The sequence below is a fragment of the Lonchura striata genome, chromosome 1, assembly GCF_046129695.1.
Source record: "Lonchura striata isolate bLonStr1 chromosome 1, bLonStr1.mat, whole genome shotgun sequence".
In the NCBI taxonomy this organism is placed as follows: Eukaryota; Metazoa; Chordata; class Aves; order Passeriformes; family Estrildidae; genus Lonchura; species Lonchura striata.
Window position 1 is genome coordinate 61,346,569 of NC_134603.1, and position 16,602 is coordinate 61,363,170.

The 16,602-nt window shown below is 34.7% G+C and overlaps 1 protein-coding gene across 1 annotated transcript in view; it reads left to right on the top strand.

Annotated features, from left to right (window-relative positions):
* The window catches only part of LOC110469703 (dynein axonemal heavy chain 5), a 148,707-nt gene that overhangs the window by 56,797 nt on the left and 75,308 nt on the right, over nt 1-16,602 (top strand). Inside the window, exons 43-48 of the mRNA XM_077784814.1 lie at nt 486-673; nt 1,851-2,045; nt 6,808-6,942; nt 7,952-8,141; nt 10,592-10,809; nt 11,719-12,030. Of these exons, the coding sequence (XP_077640940.1) occupies nt 486-673; nt 1,851-2,045; nt 6,808-6,942; nt 7,952-8,141; nt 10,592-10,809; nt 11,719-12,030 (1,238 nt within the window). The remainder of the gene's footprint in view (nt 1-485; nt 674-1,850; nt 2,046-6,807; nt 6,943-7,951; nt 8,142-10,591; nt 10,810-11,718; nt 12,031-16,602) is intronic.

Consider the following 16,602-nt stretch of genomic DNA (forward strand, 5'->3'; position numbering starts at 1 on the left):
TAATCTCCAGTTATTTTTTTATCTATTTTTATAGTAATATGCTAATTTTTTACCTAATTGTTATAAAATGCTACAATGCTCCTGTCAGAAATATAATAGTCTCTATTTGGTTTTGTACTTTTTATTTAAGTAGGTGTTTCTAATGCTTGACAGCTTCATCCCCTGCATAGATGAGTTTCCATACTATATGCACATTTGTGCTGCTATATGGTACTATATACAGTATTAACACTTTCTGCCTAATGGTTGCTGTAGAAGTCTAGGATTCTTTGTAAAGAAGTTTATGTATCTTTCATTCAAGGAGAGATACTTTTTCTGAGTGTCATTAATGCACAGCCCAACTTATTTTGAGTTTTGACTGTGTTCATGTTCTCTGCTCTTCTCATATTAAACTAAGTTATATAGAACATGTTCTATTTTGTATATAAGTTACTCTTGTTTAATCTGCTATTTTATCAGAATTTTTCTCCTTTTGCTTTTCTTAGGTTTAGCTCAGTCGGGTGCGTGGGGATGCTTTGATGAATTTAACCGTATTGAACTTCCAGTTTTATCAGTGGCGGCTCAGCAGATATATATTGTACTTCAGTGTAAGAAAAAAAAGAAACTTCAGTTCACTTTCACTGATGGTGATGTCATTGACATGGACAGAGAATTTGGTATATTTCTGACTATGGTATGTCTGTAAATGCATGTAAATGGCATCATTATGAAAAATCTTTTCTGTTCCATTTCCTATTGAAATTTCCCTGTTGAAATCTTGTAACTGCCTGTTAGAAAATAGTTAATGAAACTTGAACAATAATTTGGAAAAGTAATTATTATATAATTTTCTCTTGTCCATATTTTTAACTGGATCTTAGGACTTGAGGTATGCATTTATCATTAAGTATGTATTTTAAGGACTTTTTTGTTGAATATTTGACAGATTGACATTAAACTTAACCCTCTCATATTTTTAGTCAAAATAAAACAGAATTGACCATTGCAAGGACTACTGTGGCTGGTCTGGTCAGTATTTTACCACCTGTAAAGAAGTTTTGGCCTCAATCCTAGAAGACAGCATGAGGGAAATCACTCTCACTCTGGTTCACTGGCCTCCTGAAGATTTATCTTTGGTGCCTGTGGACTGCTTCTAGCAGTGAAGGAGGCAAAGCAGCAGTAAAGTATAAGAATACCTTAAAATCATCTTTTTATCTCTCCCTCCTTAGCTACCTACATACCCACTCAAAATGGAAGCCTTTGTCTTTATTTTAGGGGGTCCTACCTTTGGAAAAGTGTTAATGTTATCACTGTAATTTGAAAAAATGGGCAAATAAGTGCCATACATAGGCCAGGGGGAAGACAGTTTGGAAAGAGCTGAAAGAGATGAAAGAAGTTATCACTGCACAGAGTTGTCACAACTGAGCCATGCAGTACTCATATGAATGACTTAGACATCTTCAGAGAAAGGTCAGATCCATTAGTTTAAATTATACTGGGTAATGGTTTGCACTGCTTGACTGGCTTTGCGCTGAAATGGTCTGGGAATGCTCACAGGGAACAGTAACCTCCAGCACTGGAGTACTGTCAAGACTCTGAGGTAGTAACCATTTAAAAGAACTCCAGCAAGATCTGTAAGTGGCTGTCTGTCTAACTCTTTAAGTCTTGGACATCTCCAAATAACGTGTGATACCCCATACTTCATGAACTGCGGTATTGAGTCAACTGTGCACTGATGTGTCATTGTGCTCAAGTTATCCTTCGTAATTTTGTGTGTGCTCCTGCATTTGCTGAATGGTTAACAAGAAAGACAAAACTTCCTACCCTGTATATTCCTATCTATTGTTTGGGTTTATAAATTGCATTTTCAGAACCCTGGCTATGCAGGACGACAGGAACTTCCTGAAAATCTGAAGATTCAGTTTCGCACGGTTGCCATGATGGTGCCTGACCGTAGCATTATTATGCGAGTCAAGATGGCAAGTGCTGGTTTCCGAGACAACCAAATCCTTAGTCAAAAATTCTATACACTCTACAAACTCTGTGAAGAGCAGTTATCCAAACAGGTAAGATAAATATTTGTCCAACTGTAAGCTGTCACTGGAAGGATATGAAGATGATATACTTTCATAGAATATATAATTATTTTTACACTCATGAACCTATACATTTTTTAGAGTTTTCAAGTTCCAGAATCAATGTCTGAAATGATCATGTTATTTTTATTTTTCATTTAGTAAATTGAGTAGTACAGGAAGTTTGATTTGTGATTCTTAAATAGAGTGCAGATCTGGAAAGGTAATGAGGACCAGTGTATATTGCTGTGCTGAACTTGCAGAGTGCACAGTTTTCAATGTCTTCACTTATGAAGACCAGGTCTATTTCAGAGGCAGTGAATTTGTAATATAATTGTAAATAACTATAGAGCACCTACAAGGCTCTGTCTTGCTGAGTGCTACTAGAAAGGGAATATTGCTGTTCTATTTGGGATGGGGTGATTAAGTAGAAACAAATCTGGTTCTTTCATTTTGAATGCTCTGTGCTGGCTGTCCAAAAGAGAGTCTTATTGAAAATCATATGAACAGTAGATAAATTGTGGCTCAAATGCCTGCTTTTGTTGGACAGTGATGAACCTGTGCTAATGGACAATAATAGTACACTACTATGTACTACACTTTAATATACTACTACATTATACTACTATAATTTTAGTTCTGTACCACATATTTATTAGTGCATGGCTTTTGTAAGCCCATGGTAGTATGCTAGTTTGTCCTGCCTGTGCCTGTGAGCAACCCTTTGGACAGTTCTTCTCTTGCCTAAATTCATTCTATACAGTCATTAAATCAGAGAAAAAAAAAAAAAAATTCTCTGGGACTTCTGGAGGTGAGTAGGTGCTATACCTCTTCTCAAAGTGAGATCTGCTAGAGCAGGTAGCTCAGCACCTTGTCTAGATGAGCTCTGAATATCTCCAAGTATAAACAAACACTGCACAGACTCTGGTCAAGCTGTTGAAATGTCTGAGCACCTTGTCTAGTCACCATTTTGTGTGTGAGGATGTTATTGGAGACAATGTTGAAATCTCTTGGAATGGCTCTGCCCTGCTGTGTTGCCCTTCCAGCAGATATTGGAGTGTGTCAAGCCCCCAGTGAGTCAGGGCTTGCAAAGATGAGGCTAATTTCAGTTGTCGAAAGAAAGATTCATCAGTTTCTTCCTTATCGCCACAAAGTTGTTGAGCCTCCAATTCTAACAAAAATTCTCTCAACTGGCTCATTAGCCACCCGAAGGGAAAGTGTTCCCACTCTTTCACTTTAAAGGGCAATTTCCCATCTCTTCATCCTGTCTTGTCCTTCCTAAAGAACCTGTATCCATCCATTGTACCTATGCCCACACATTTCCTAGTTTGACTGTAACCCTGTACCTGCACAGAGCTGTAATTATTCCATTTTATTGTCATGTTGCATGCCTTGGCAAACAGATATTTAAATTAGCACCTCCTTCTGCTGTGAGAGCTTCTGCCACAACACTGTTCTCTTCACTAGTCCTGATCTGTACACATGTATTTGAGAAGGGTCTCTTTCCACCCTGTTCCATCATCCTTGATACCTCTCTTGTCCACCACAGACTAGATCTTCTGCTTCTCAGTTAGGTCCATCACTTCCTCCCTTGAATGTGTGTTGTTATTGTAGTAGTAGTGAAATAATTTGAAACACTTGCTGAAGTTCCTTGTAAAGTTTGCTGTAGGTTGGGGAATACATCTAATGTAATATGTGATTATATAGAGAGATATCTAATGAGTTTGTCAGATTAGATATGGGAGTCTCATGAGCTGAACATATTTCTAAGACTACAGTGGGACATAAATGGTTTCTGTGTACTCAGAAAACTAAAATTGTAAAGTACAGACAGTCTTTCTTAGAGGCATATTTGATTAGACATTAGGAAGAAATTCCTGATTGTAAAGGATAGTGAGACACTACAACAGGTTGCTCAGTGAGTTTCTGGACTCCCCATCTCTGGAAGTGTTCCAGGCTAGGTTGTATGGGATCGGAGTAACCTGGTCTAATGGAAGGTATACCTGCCCATGACAGGGGATTTGGAACTAGATGACCTTTAAGGTCACTTCCAAACCATTCTGTGACTCCATAATTCATAATCTTTCTTTCCCTAGTGGCAATTTTTTAATGTTAAATTTGAAATTCCAAGTTAAGTAATGCTGGGTTTTCCAGGCAGTTGACTGGAAAGATCAGGGTCACATAAAGAACCAGTGCAATAGGAAATGGCAGAACATTGCCTGCTTTCAGCAAATGCAGTATATCAACAGAAGGAAATAAAGAAAACAAGCATTCACCAGCTGAACTTACCCCACAGAAAATCTAAAAGGAATGTGCTGGAAGAAATACATGAAGTCCTCAAAGAGGAACTCTGACTCACAAGTAGCCAAAGGCACCCTGACTGTCATCTACTTCAGTAAAGAAAAAACAATAAGCACTAAAGTAAAAGAATAGTCCTTAGCAAATGTAGGAAGCCCAAGGTGTCCACAAGACTCTGAAAGAGTTCTTCTGAAGAACTCTAAAGGTGAATTACTTGGCTTTGTTACCGGACTTCTTCCTTAGAACCTCCTTCCACAAAGCCTCACAGAGCTTAGGGAAAAACAGAAACTGAAAGGCAAAAATCTAACAAAGCTTCAAAGAAAATGAGGTGATAATCCTTTTTTGAGAATCATCTCTTTAAGGTGCTTTCATATGGAGCAAACCATTGATATCCCTTTTTTTCTTTTCTACATAGAGCAAACTCTGCTTCTAATAATGATTTTTTTTATTTAATATTTTAATTCTTTCTTTCAAGAGCATCAGCTATACCACTGCAGTGTATTTTGCTCAGGCATAATCTTTAGAGATTGTTGTTAAAAGATGTAGCAAAGAAATAACTCATAACCCACATTTTCCAATAAATTCTAGCTCTTCTGTGCCATTCACAAAAAACAAAGCAGTTGCAAAACTAGAAAACAGATTAAGATAAATAAAAGATAGTCACCTTGAACCACCCATCATATAGGTCAGTTGGAATGCACCAGAAGTTCTGTCTTTAAAAGTAACTTAAACTTATTTTAAATTTTCTGGTAGATACGAAACTACTTCAAATTTAATGAACTCATCACTTCTGTAGAATCACAGATTTGTGTAAATTGGAAGGGACCTCTAGAGGTCACCTTGTCCAGCTTCTTGCTCAGCACATTAGAGCAGATTGCTAAGACCCTTCTTGAGTTTTGAATATCTCCAAGGATACCTGGATACTCTCTGGGTACCTTTTCTGTGTTCAGCCACTCTTATTGTGAAGAATCTTTTCATTATGCAAACCATTGCAATTTCCCCTGTTGAAGATTTTGACATTGCCTCTTTTCCTCTCACATAGCCATCATTTGCTGAACTCATTCCAGTATGTCAATGATGGTCATTTAGCATGGAGAAAAAGAAATAAATCAGTGCTTGTGATGATTCTGGGCATTTCACTAGGACATGCCATTTACTAAATGATGATGAAGTCAGGTGACATCTGAGTTCCTCAATGTCACACTGAGTTGTTAATCTTTTTGTGTTAATGTTTCCATCTGCAAATAGGATTTCCTGGCAGTACGTGGCTGTATATTCATACCTAAATTTTTCAACTGGTAACAACTTGGCACCTGATTGAATAATAGAAAACGAGGCAGAGCAGAGCCTTGAGGAATCATCCATCTACTTTTCTGGAGACAAAATAATTCTTAGTTAAATAAGTTGCTATTAATGTTTGTCAGTGCTCTTAACATTGTCTATTGATGGATAGGTTGCAGTTTCCCAGGCAACATGATCCAAAGTTTCATTTTTATTATGGTCACAATGTTTTCTCTAAAAGTTAACTCAAATCCCCCTTGCTGTAGTTAAGCACATTACTTCATTTCCTTTCTATTCCTTCCATCTTCCTCTTTACTGGTATCTTTTGCATGTTTAAGATTTTTATCATTACTCATCCTACATATTCACTCTTCCTATTTTTACAGTGGATTTTGTAATACTTTTTTCCTGAAGCAGTATGTTTTCTAGTCAATTGATTGCTTTTGTTTTTTCATTTTCAAATTTTTCTCCATCTTTAAATGTAGAATCTAGATTTTGGTCACAGTATAGAAATGTCAACTACAATAGCAATATATTTTTAATTGTCCTAAAAAGGACATTTATGTTTTTATTGCCCACTAAAATTGCAGATAATTCACTGGGGAGCTTGTGACATCAATCCCATGTAAGATATTTTTTCTGTAAAGCCTTGTGCACCTGATTTGTTTCTAGACTCAATGAAGAAGAGCTGCTACTCTTTATTAATGCACTTGTTTATTACCATCTTTAGCATTTTGCACTTGCCTTTATTTAAATGCATCACACAGAGATAATGTATTGAATTTCTCTTGGTAATTTTGTACTCTAGCTGTGATCTAGTTCACCAGTTTGGTGTCATCTGCAAACCTAATCAATAAGTTATCTCTTGCTGAAAATTCTGGGATTTACACAGCAAATTTCCAATTTATCAGCCTGGGAAATAAGGGTGAGCTCTGTATCACCAGAATATCATCACTTTCTGGTATGGACATACAACACTAGAAAATATCTTCAGGATTTGATAACAACAAAACTGGAACTCTATTTGAAAAGACAAAGAGCTGTGAATTGAATATTATTGAAAAGTTCTATAACATTCATTTATTTAGTGAATTTAATTTTCAGTCCTCTCTTGTTTTTTGTTTTGATCTATTTGATCTTTGTAGTTCCAATATTGTTTGTGCTTTATTTCAAGGTTCATTATGACTTTGGGCTTAGAAATATCCTGTCTGTTTTAAGAACACTTGGAGCAGTGAAAAGATCTAATCCCCAAGAGCCAGAGAAAACTGTTGTGATGAGAGTTCTGCGGGACATGAACCTCTCCAAACTGGTACTGTAACATTGATGACTTTGCCCAATAGAGTATTTTGTTTGCATTTTTAAAGGTCTTTATTATGCACTTTAAAAAGATGTTTTTTTTCCACCAGTTGCATACATTATTTTGCAGTTTTTAATATGATTTATAAGTGAGTTGAGAATCAGAATACAGTTACTGTGTGAGCACAATTTTTCTTTTAAAGCGAGAAAAACATATCATAAGCTTTAGCTGGAAAAATCTTTGGAAATACCATGAGATCCTAGGGGATCTACCTGGTCCTCTAATAGGCTTTTGGTTTTATTTCTTTATACCCTAAGGAGAGAAAGGAAGAATACATTGTATTAACTCTTAATAATGTCACTAAAAATCTTTCTTAATCCAGAATTTCAATTTATACATTTCTTGGGAGTCTGTTGCCTTTTCAGAACATCATAAGAATTGCATTAAGTGAGGTAATTGGAAGCAGCTAATAACTACTTGTATAGTGTAACATCTTTTGATAATACTATTTAAAATATTCATCTTTCTTTTTATTGCTGTAATTAAAAGGTTATAGCATATCTAGACTCTCTGTATTTACCTTTGTAATCACTTTTGTGATGGAACCCATTACTCTGTTTCTGATGTTAATCTATTCAGCACGTTGGTACACGCGTTTAAACCTATAGCAATGCTTCAGAAGGAAAAAATAATAAAAATCCTAAGGCAAAATATGATTGGAATATATCTTGCTGGCTTAGATAACAAATGAAGAAATATATCTGTGTATACATTGAAGAAAACTGTATTTAAAGTTGTTGACATTTTATCAGCCTAAAGTATTTAATTTAGAAATTACTACTTGTGATTTCATTGTATGAAACTCACTTCATAAAACTGATGTATAATTATAATATTTGTTTTGGAAGATATAAGATTTTCCTTGCCATCTTTTGAATAGCTTATCTTGAAGATTGTTTACAACTATTATAATAATTTCAATAAATAAATAATGTGTTTCCCCCCACTTTATCCTTGACAGGTGGATGAAGATGAACCTTTATTTATGAGTCTCATTAATGACCTATTCCCTGGAATTACTCTGGATAAATCTGGGTATCCTGAACTACAGTCAGCCATCCAAAAACAGACAAAGGAAGCAGGGCTTATTAATCATCCACCATGGATACTTAAACTTATTCAGCTGTACGAAACTCAACGAGTCCGACATGGTTAGCATGCTAGATGAGGCTTTGAGACTGCATTGTATTTGAGACTACATTATATTATCTGCCACTAGAATGCAAATTTATTTAATAAAAAATGTTTTTAAAAAATTAATAGATGTAATTTTAAAGCCTATGTGGGTATTTTGCTTAGGAAGCTGTTATGAACTTTTTTTTAGTGTGCAATCCTTTGTTGTATTACATTTTTATGGGGGGTATGAGTGTGGCCTTTGGTGACTGAAATTTCTATAGAATTATATTTCTATAAAATAGTTAATATATTCTCATTCAAATCCAGAAACAGCAATTTTGTTCAGTGTTCTGAAAACCATTCAGAGTTCAGTCATGAAGCTTGAGTTTAATGTTACTGTGAGATTATAATGTTGAGAAGACATTATAAAATTCTCAGACCTTTATTTTGATAGATCCTACCATGCATGCGATATAATTCCAAGTGTTTTCTTTGAGATCAATTCTTGCTGTTTAAACTGAGGAAAAATAAGCTTTCCTCCTGCAGGATCAGGGGTAGACAAGATGGACTCCAGAGGTCCCTTCCAGTTCAACCATTTTTTGATTCTATGAAAATGTATTTTTACAGTGCAGAAAAAGGCATTGAGTAAAGTTTATCCCGTCCTAGGAAGGGTATAATAGACATTAGTAAATCCAGGTTTACAATTCATAGCTCAGTGAAAAAAAAATACCCCTACTTTGAAATATCCCCCATACCCCTAACCTCTAACTAATGATTTTTTTATTATAATAAGGGGAAGATACTTAGGAAATGTAACTAAAGCAGCAAAGATTTATAAAGATATCATCCTTCTTATTCTCCTTTTTCTTGTCATAATATAAGAATAGTCAACTTAAAGTAATGAAATAAATGAAAGGAAATACTCATTCACATACCACAGTCTGAGTCCTTAATGCCTCAAACTTTTAATTCAGATTATTGGTTAGACCAATGAACTGGTTAGTGCTGTGCAGACTTACTAATTTACATCCAGATTTCTGGATGCAGTGTTCCTCAACAGTTATTTCTATATAAGAACAATGGAACTTTTAATGTTATTAGTTATGATTAGATGTGTCTCTTTTTAAAAGAATCTGTTTCAGCTGTGAGACACTACAGCTCCTCTATTCCTCAAAAATCTTCAGGATCCACCATGAAATTCTGTTTAGATGCCTCTTCTCTCCACACATCCCTACTATTCCCAGGAGATTGTACAGCTCCAATTGTCTGAACAGGAGAATGCTTAAGCCAAAAGTTTTTTTACTTTCTATGACAAAAGTTACTTCACAGAGGGGGAAAGATTATGTTTTCCAGACTTCCACTTGTCCTACTCATGAACTTGAATTTATGGAGAGGTCACCATGGAATTTCAAATAATGAGGAGAAATATGGCCGTATGTGCACATGAAGTGCTTTTATAAACACGCGTGCACACACATACACACACACACAGAGAGATTCAGTGCATGGATCTTGAAATCTGTTTGGCATAACAATTTTAGTTGAAATATCACTGAAACCAGCAGAAAAGCCATTTGGTTAACATTGAAGAGTTTGTATTGGATTTCTGCATATGTAACATATAGCATGAGTAGTGATTTTTTGCGTTCTCAGATTGTTTCAGGGAACATCCAGCACCCTTTGGTTTAGGGGAAATGTCACACAATTTGCGTGGCACTGGATTAGGTTTATTATTTGGGTTTGTGATTGATCCATACTTTTGTTGAAGAAGTTTTCAAAGGCAACTAAGAATTATGTTGTCCAGTTGCCTTTAGGGCTAATAGGAGTTATCTAGGTCCATTAAATGACTTTGGAAGTCCCAGTTTGAATGTTCCATCTAATTTTGGACAGATTCTGGGCCTATTGAATGAAAATATAACTAAAGAAGATCAACAGTAGGCTCAATTTATCGTTGAAGACATGATTTATTTTTCTTAGGTAACTTGTATGATGAATTAAGTATGGCTGCTCTTAACAGGTTTTATGAAAGAAAAATCTATTGAATACCAGCATGAGTGGATGCAGGTACATATTTTTGTTACTTTTGCATCAGAAAGATACACTCGATTTTGTACATCGCTGAAGATATGCATTCTCATTAGATACACTTAGAAATTTCTACGTTTTTTTGCCACCATTCATGTCAATGTCATTGCATGAGAACATTAAAAGGCAGTTGTGTTGTCCCATTAGAAAAACGGAAAAGAGTTGCCTACGGGCAGATACAGACCCACATAGCCTTGCCTATCATAATAGAGAGACATTTATAGAGGCCTTTAAATAATAGTTTCAAATTCTTGTTCAATCAACATTAAGTGGAGTGAGAAACATCCTTTTGTATTGGCTTTTGATAAAAATAAAACAAGGATTGTTGATGCAATGAGCCATTAAATGGTAGCATGACACATTGACATTTCATTTTAAACCATGTTTATATTGTTTTAAGGTATGATGACTCTAGGTCCAACTGGTTCAGGAAAGACAAAATGCATTCATATTTTGATGAAAGCAATGACAGATTGTGGTGCTCCTCATAAAGAGATGAGAATGAACCCAAAGGCAATCACAGCTTCCCAGATGTTTGGTACCCTTGATGTTGCTACAAATGACTGGACAGATGGTATTTTCTCTACATTATGGAGAAAAACTTTAAAGGCAAAGAAGGTAATGGATATGGTATCATGACAGACATTTAATACTGTTTCCATAAGGTGTCATTACCTGTCATTTATCTGAAAGGTCTTCCATTATAAAATCAAATGGGAATATGGTGTGTTAATTTTGCTTTGTGTCTGATGAGCTCCATGTGCTCAAGAGTCAGAATTATATATATATCCCAGATAGCACTAGGATTCCCAAGCATTTGAGGTTCAAAAATTAATTTAGAAAAGGTTTTAAGTGGTTTACTTCCTTCTGTAAGCAGTCCAAACACAAAAACAAGGTATGTTCATGTTTTGATGTGAGGACAGAAAAGTCAATTTTCTCCTGTCTGGTTTCAAGTCATTGCCACTTTATTTCACTAGTTCTATCAGAATGTAAAGCTTTGGTAAGAAACTGATGTAGGCATTTCCCAATTCTCTTATCAAACCTGCAGATCATGTTTCACGAAATTGTAATTACACTCACACCTACTGAACAGCTACCCAGTTCTGGCTTGGAAAATGGGACACCTTACATGAAATTGTTGTGTGACATCCCACAAGGACTGACTTTGTGCCTCTGTCTATGAGTGCATTTAATGGGAAATGTTTTTGTCCATCTTGATAGATGCTGGGTTGGCTGATGTGCTTTTGTAGAAGAAAGATACAACTTTTTGCTCAGTACAGCACAAATTCATTTTTGTTGCTGTTTCTTAATATCACTTGTAGTGTGACACAAGATAACAAAAGAAGAATTAAAATCAATGAACAAATTAAAAAATTGCATTTTTATATTGCTTTTTTTGCTGAGCACCAAGTGTCATGATTGACATTGTTTATATCTAAGAGTATATTTTCTGATATTACATGAATGTGTGTTTTTGGTCAATGTAGGTAAAGTTGAATGTGTGTGTCTCTCAATATTTTTTTTAAGGGTGAGCACATCTGGATAGTTTTGGATGGACCTGTTGATGCAATATGGATTGAAAATCTGAACTCTGTTCTGGATGATAATAAGACCCTTACTTTGGCCAATGGAGATCGCATTCCGATGTCCCCCAGTTGCAAAATTATTTTTGAACCTCACAACATTGACAATGCTTCCCCTGCAACAGTTTCTCGTAATGGGATGGTCTTCATGAGTTCTTCAGTGTTAGACTGGAAGCCTATTTTAAAGGCTTGGCTGCAGACACTACCAGTCACATACTCCAACGTCCTATGGAATTGCTTTAATGCTGTATTTCAGGTACTTTATTAACTACTTCAGAAAAAAAAATTGCATTTTTAAATCTTTTTTTAAAATGAAGCATTGCTTCTTTCTAAGTGCTCTTTCAATTATTTGCATTTCTTTGCTTATGTAATAAACTAAAGATGAAGGGTTAAAAAAGGAGAGAAAATTATCTCTATCATTAATAAAGGACTGAAGCCATAACAGATGAATAATATGAATTTTTTTTTTTTTTGTCAGCTTACGATAGTTGGCAATGAATTGTTAAGCCTGTGATTATTTTATATTGCATGTTGGCAAAACAGATGCTCTCTTTGCTTGTAATTTTAGTACTGCAATTTTAGTTATTGTTAGGATACACAAAGAAAGTGGATAAACTTCTTACTTTGTTTTAAATATAAAGAAGTAAATTCAGAAATAAATTAAACTAGTTTTACTCAGGTGCAACAGGAATGCATTTGATCCATTAGTTATTTTTATTCTATAATTCAAATTAATCCAGGGTAGTTCTGTGGTCTCTGCTGCTCTGAAGTTGATTATAGTTCTGAAGATCTGACTACAGTTGTCTCGTCTGATTTTATTATCCATGTTTCTGTTCCAGTGGAAATTTTTGAAACTGCATCACTTTGATACATTGTTTGACTAAATTGTGTTCAATCAGTAGATCCAAAGCAAGAATCCTAAATGTTTTTCCCCCTCTGTTTGGCCTTACCTTACTGAATCATTAGAAAGGTTCCAGCAATATCATGGATGGTTGCCCTCAATAGTGGCTATAAAAGCATAATCTCAGTATTATACTTCCATCATATTGAAATATTTATTTTTGCTTTTGAATTATTTTAAAGAAATAGTTATGTCTTTGCAACCTTTCAGTGTTGCTATCTTCTGATTTCCTCAATATCTATAAAAAAATGTAACTTCCAACATACCTTGGTTTTCCATCAGCTTGCTCCTGCCTCTTTGCTCATGTAATTGGTGTTGCATTTCATAGGGGTTTCTCCTGTAATATTTTTCTTTGCTCTTGCATTTTAAAAATGCATTTTTTAATGAACTTTGAGTGACATTTCAGAAAGCTTTTTATATATCATGGTAAAAGCAATGATTGATATAGGATTAGAATGCCCTGAATGTTAACAAATGTCTTCTAACATTCTACTTTTCATTTCAGTGCACATTTACTTCAAAAATAACGTTTAACAAGCTATTCATTTTGTTCTACTTCCAAAACATAATGATATGACATAGTATTTACTGCAGAAGCAAGAGAAACAATTCTGATAATGAGTTTTAAAATATGCTTCTAAAGTAATGTATATGTGGGTCAAGTTACTACTTCTTTGCCACAGTTCTATTTACATTCTATGCTACAACTTGCTCAAAAAACATAACAACAACGCTTAAAATGCCCAAGCCTGAAGCAATAGCAATAAAGTCCAGAAAAATATGTATTTTATTAGATTAAGAAATGAAAATGCAGTGAAATATGAAGTTAGTTCAGTGCTGAAGGCTGCATTTACAGCTATCAAAATGTAAATGAAAGCTGTCATGCTGGCAGTTTTCTTTCACTTTTAATGTGTTGTCTTTGCTTCTCAAATAATAGAGGCAATAAAAGTGATTTTACAGATGAGAGCAACACTACTTTTGTGTTCACATAGCTCTTTTTATAGTTATTATTTTCTGTCACATTAAGAAAAAGGATAAAATTCAAAAATAAAATTTTTGAAATAAGATTCATCAACAGTGGTAGTCAAACCTCAGATATAGACCTTGGTGGATTTAATGCTAGTATTACAAAAAAACCGTGAATATAAACATCTTACAAAAATCTGATTTTTCAAAGAACACGAAAATTAGAGTATAAATGGAAATATAGTAACCAAGGAGACTCAGTCTTAAGTAGACATATAGAGACTTTCTGAATTTAATCTAAACTTAACTAAAATAGATATAAGACAAAAGTTGTAATAATTCCAATTTGCTTATAAAACACTCATTATTTATGATGACCAAAATTGTATTTGTCCACTTTATTCATTTTGGATAAAGTAATTCTTAATAAAAGTGCAGCAGGTAGTGGTAATGGAGGAGGAAAGAGCAGAGAATAATGGTTGTGAATCAGTGGAATTAATGTATTTATTCTTTTAATCTATATTGTAAATGGCACTGTAAGTCACCATTTTTAGGCATTAAAACATACAAATCAAAATACAAAAGAAAAAAGCCCAAAACCAAACCCCTAAACCCAACCTTATTTCAATTTTAGATTATCTTAGAATCCTTTCTATTTCCACAGGATTTTGTTTAGAACAGTGATTGAGGGGTTGGAGTGTCTCTCTGCCTTTCCCAATTCCTTCTTGGCAATATTTCCTGCTTCGCAGTAATTTCAAGTAAACTCCCATCCCTATAAAAAGTCTCTCTTAAATTTAGAATCACCATTTCCAATTCCTGGTCTATGAATGATGCTGCTACCTGTAAGCAACAGAATTGCTTAGCTCATGGAAATAATTATCTGAGACAGTTTCAAAGAACTGAAATAATTAAAATAGTTACCCAAGTAGTGTTATTGAGATTGTCTGCAAAGTGTGAAGCTCAAACCAGTGATGGATATTATGTGAATAACGTAAGTTTCAGCACGTCGAGGTATTGTTTAAATGAAAAAAAAAAATGTAGTAGCAACTTAATTTTCAGATGTGACTAATTTTCTTCCTCCACATTAAACCTCACACTAATTCAATTTGTGTAAAGGCTGCTACTGTGCCTGGAGCATAGAGCTGAATATATAATCCAAAGATTTTCTTACCTTTAATATTTAAATACTGATGTTAAATTTAATATTACAAGTATTAATAACTTTCTATTACTGAGTTGTTCTTTTGCTTGTCTAAACCCTTTGAATATATTACCAACTTCCTGTCCTGAAGAGTTGTTCTTTGCTTGTCTAAATTCTTTTAATACGTTACCAGCTTCCATTTCTGAAGAGCATTCTGTAGTTCAGTGAGTTCTGTAGTGATTGTACCTTGTGCAAAAGGATCATTCTTTCATATGAATTTTTAGCATCTGACTTAATTTTTCAGCCTCCTTGTAAGGATTAGCAAATTTCTGATCCAAATACTTAAAAATTTATGTGTATTTGTCATGACCTAATTCATTTTTCCAGTCCCCCTGTCCAAACAATTAATGTAAATTTTTGTGTTAATCCTGCATCCTTTTTTCAGCCATGTATTGTTTTAAATATCATAGTTGTAATAAAATACTAGCATGTATGGAACTGATTTTTTTGCCATAAACCCAAAGAAAAAGAAAACATTTCAAAACCCTTCATAAACTACAGAAATCTCATTGGAATCATAAGTACCATAAAACTAGTTCTGGTGAAAATTGGGCTCTTGATAGTACAGAATACTTTGACGCATAAAATATCTTTATTCTGTGTGTTTCCAATCAATTATTAAACCATTTACAGTGCCCTGTGAGACATCTGGTCTATTTTACAGATGAAGAAGCTGAATCTCAGTGAGATTTAGCTCCAAAGTCTAAAAGTCTTAGATTTGAATTTCGCACAGTGCTTGTGGGCACTCTCCTGTGGCACCCATAACACCCTCAGTTACTCAGCTGAGCATCCTATCCACTGGGGATGGACCAGGCATTTTTGAGGGAAAGCCACAAAAAAGCAGCACACAGAGGTGGAGGCACTAGTGCTAGTCAGCAAGAAATAACAAAAGAAGCACCTGATAGAGTGGGGGGCATCTCTGCCCATAGTGCAGTGAAGGAAGTAGGTGATCTCTAAGGTTCCTTACAACCCTACCTATTCCATAAATTCTGTGTATGCCCACACTCAGATTGTTTTCTTAGACCACGTATCTATAAGTTCTACTCTAGATTAAGATGCCTAAGTGAGTTTTTGATCACAATATATATTTTTGTTGTGTGTGTATTACCTGCTATTCTAATGGGATGGAACTTGGGAGGATGAGTAAAAATATCGATTTATTCTCTATGACAAAAATATCAGCATGGAGAACTTCAGTGCAAAAATTAAACTGAGAAGTGAAACAAAGCTGGTGAGCATGTGGGTAAACAGCTCAGTGATTTTTAAAAAAGTATCTAAGTAAATTGTTTATGTCTTTGGGTGACTGAATGTTTTTTTTTGTCTTAGCTTTCTCCCTGACAGGACATGATATCTATAAACGGAATTCCTCCAAAATTACTATCTCACATAGTATCCCTGTTATACTTTCACTTCCCAGAATGAGTGGGCGGTGTTGATTTCCAAAGATTAAGAGGGCAAATAGAACTCACAAGGAGAGTATTATATTACAGACTGTTGAATGAAGGTGGAAGTAGGCTATAATTTACATTAGTCTGTGCTATTGGATGGCAATTGATATTTTAAAATTTTGCACTGCAAATCTCAGAGAGGACTTTACATCAATTTGAAACTTTGCTCAAGATGTTGCAGAACACTTGGCAAAGACAGACATGGTAGCCAACACTATGAAGAAACCTGAGAAAAGTCCAACTTCCATTAAAATTACTTCAAAAATTCTTTTTGGATCTTGCCGGGATTCTACAGAAAAATGAGAGTATTGG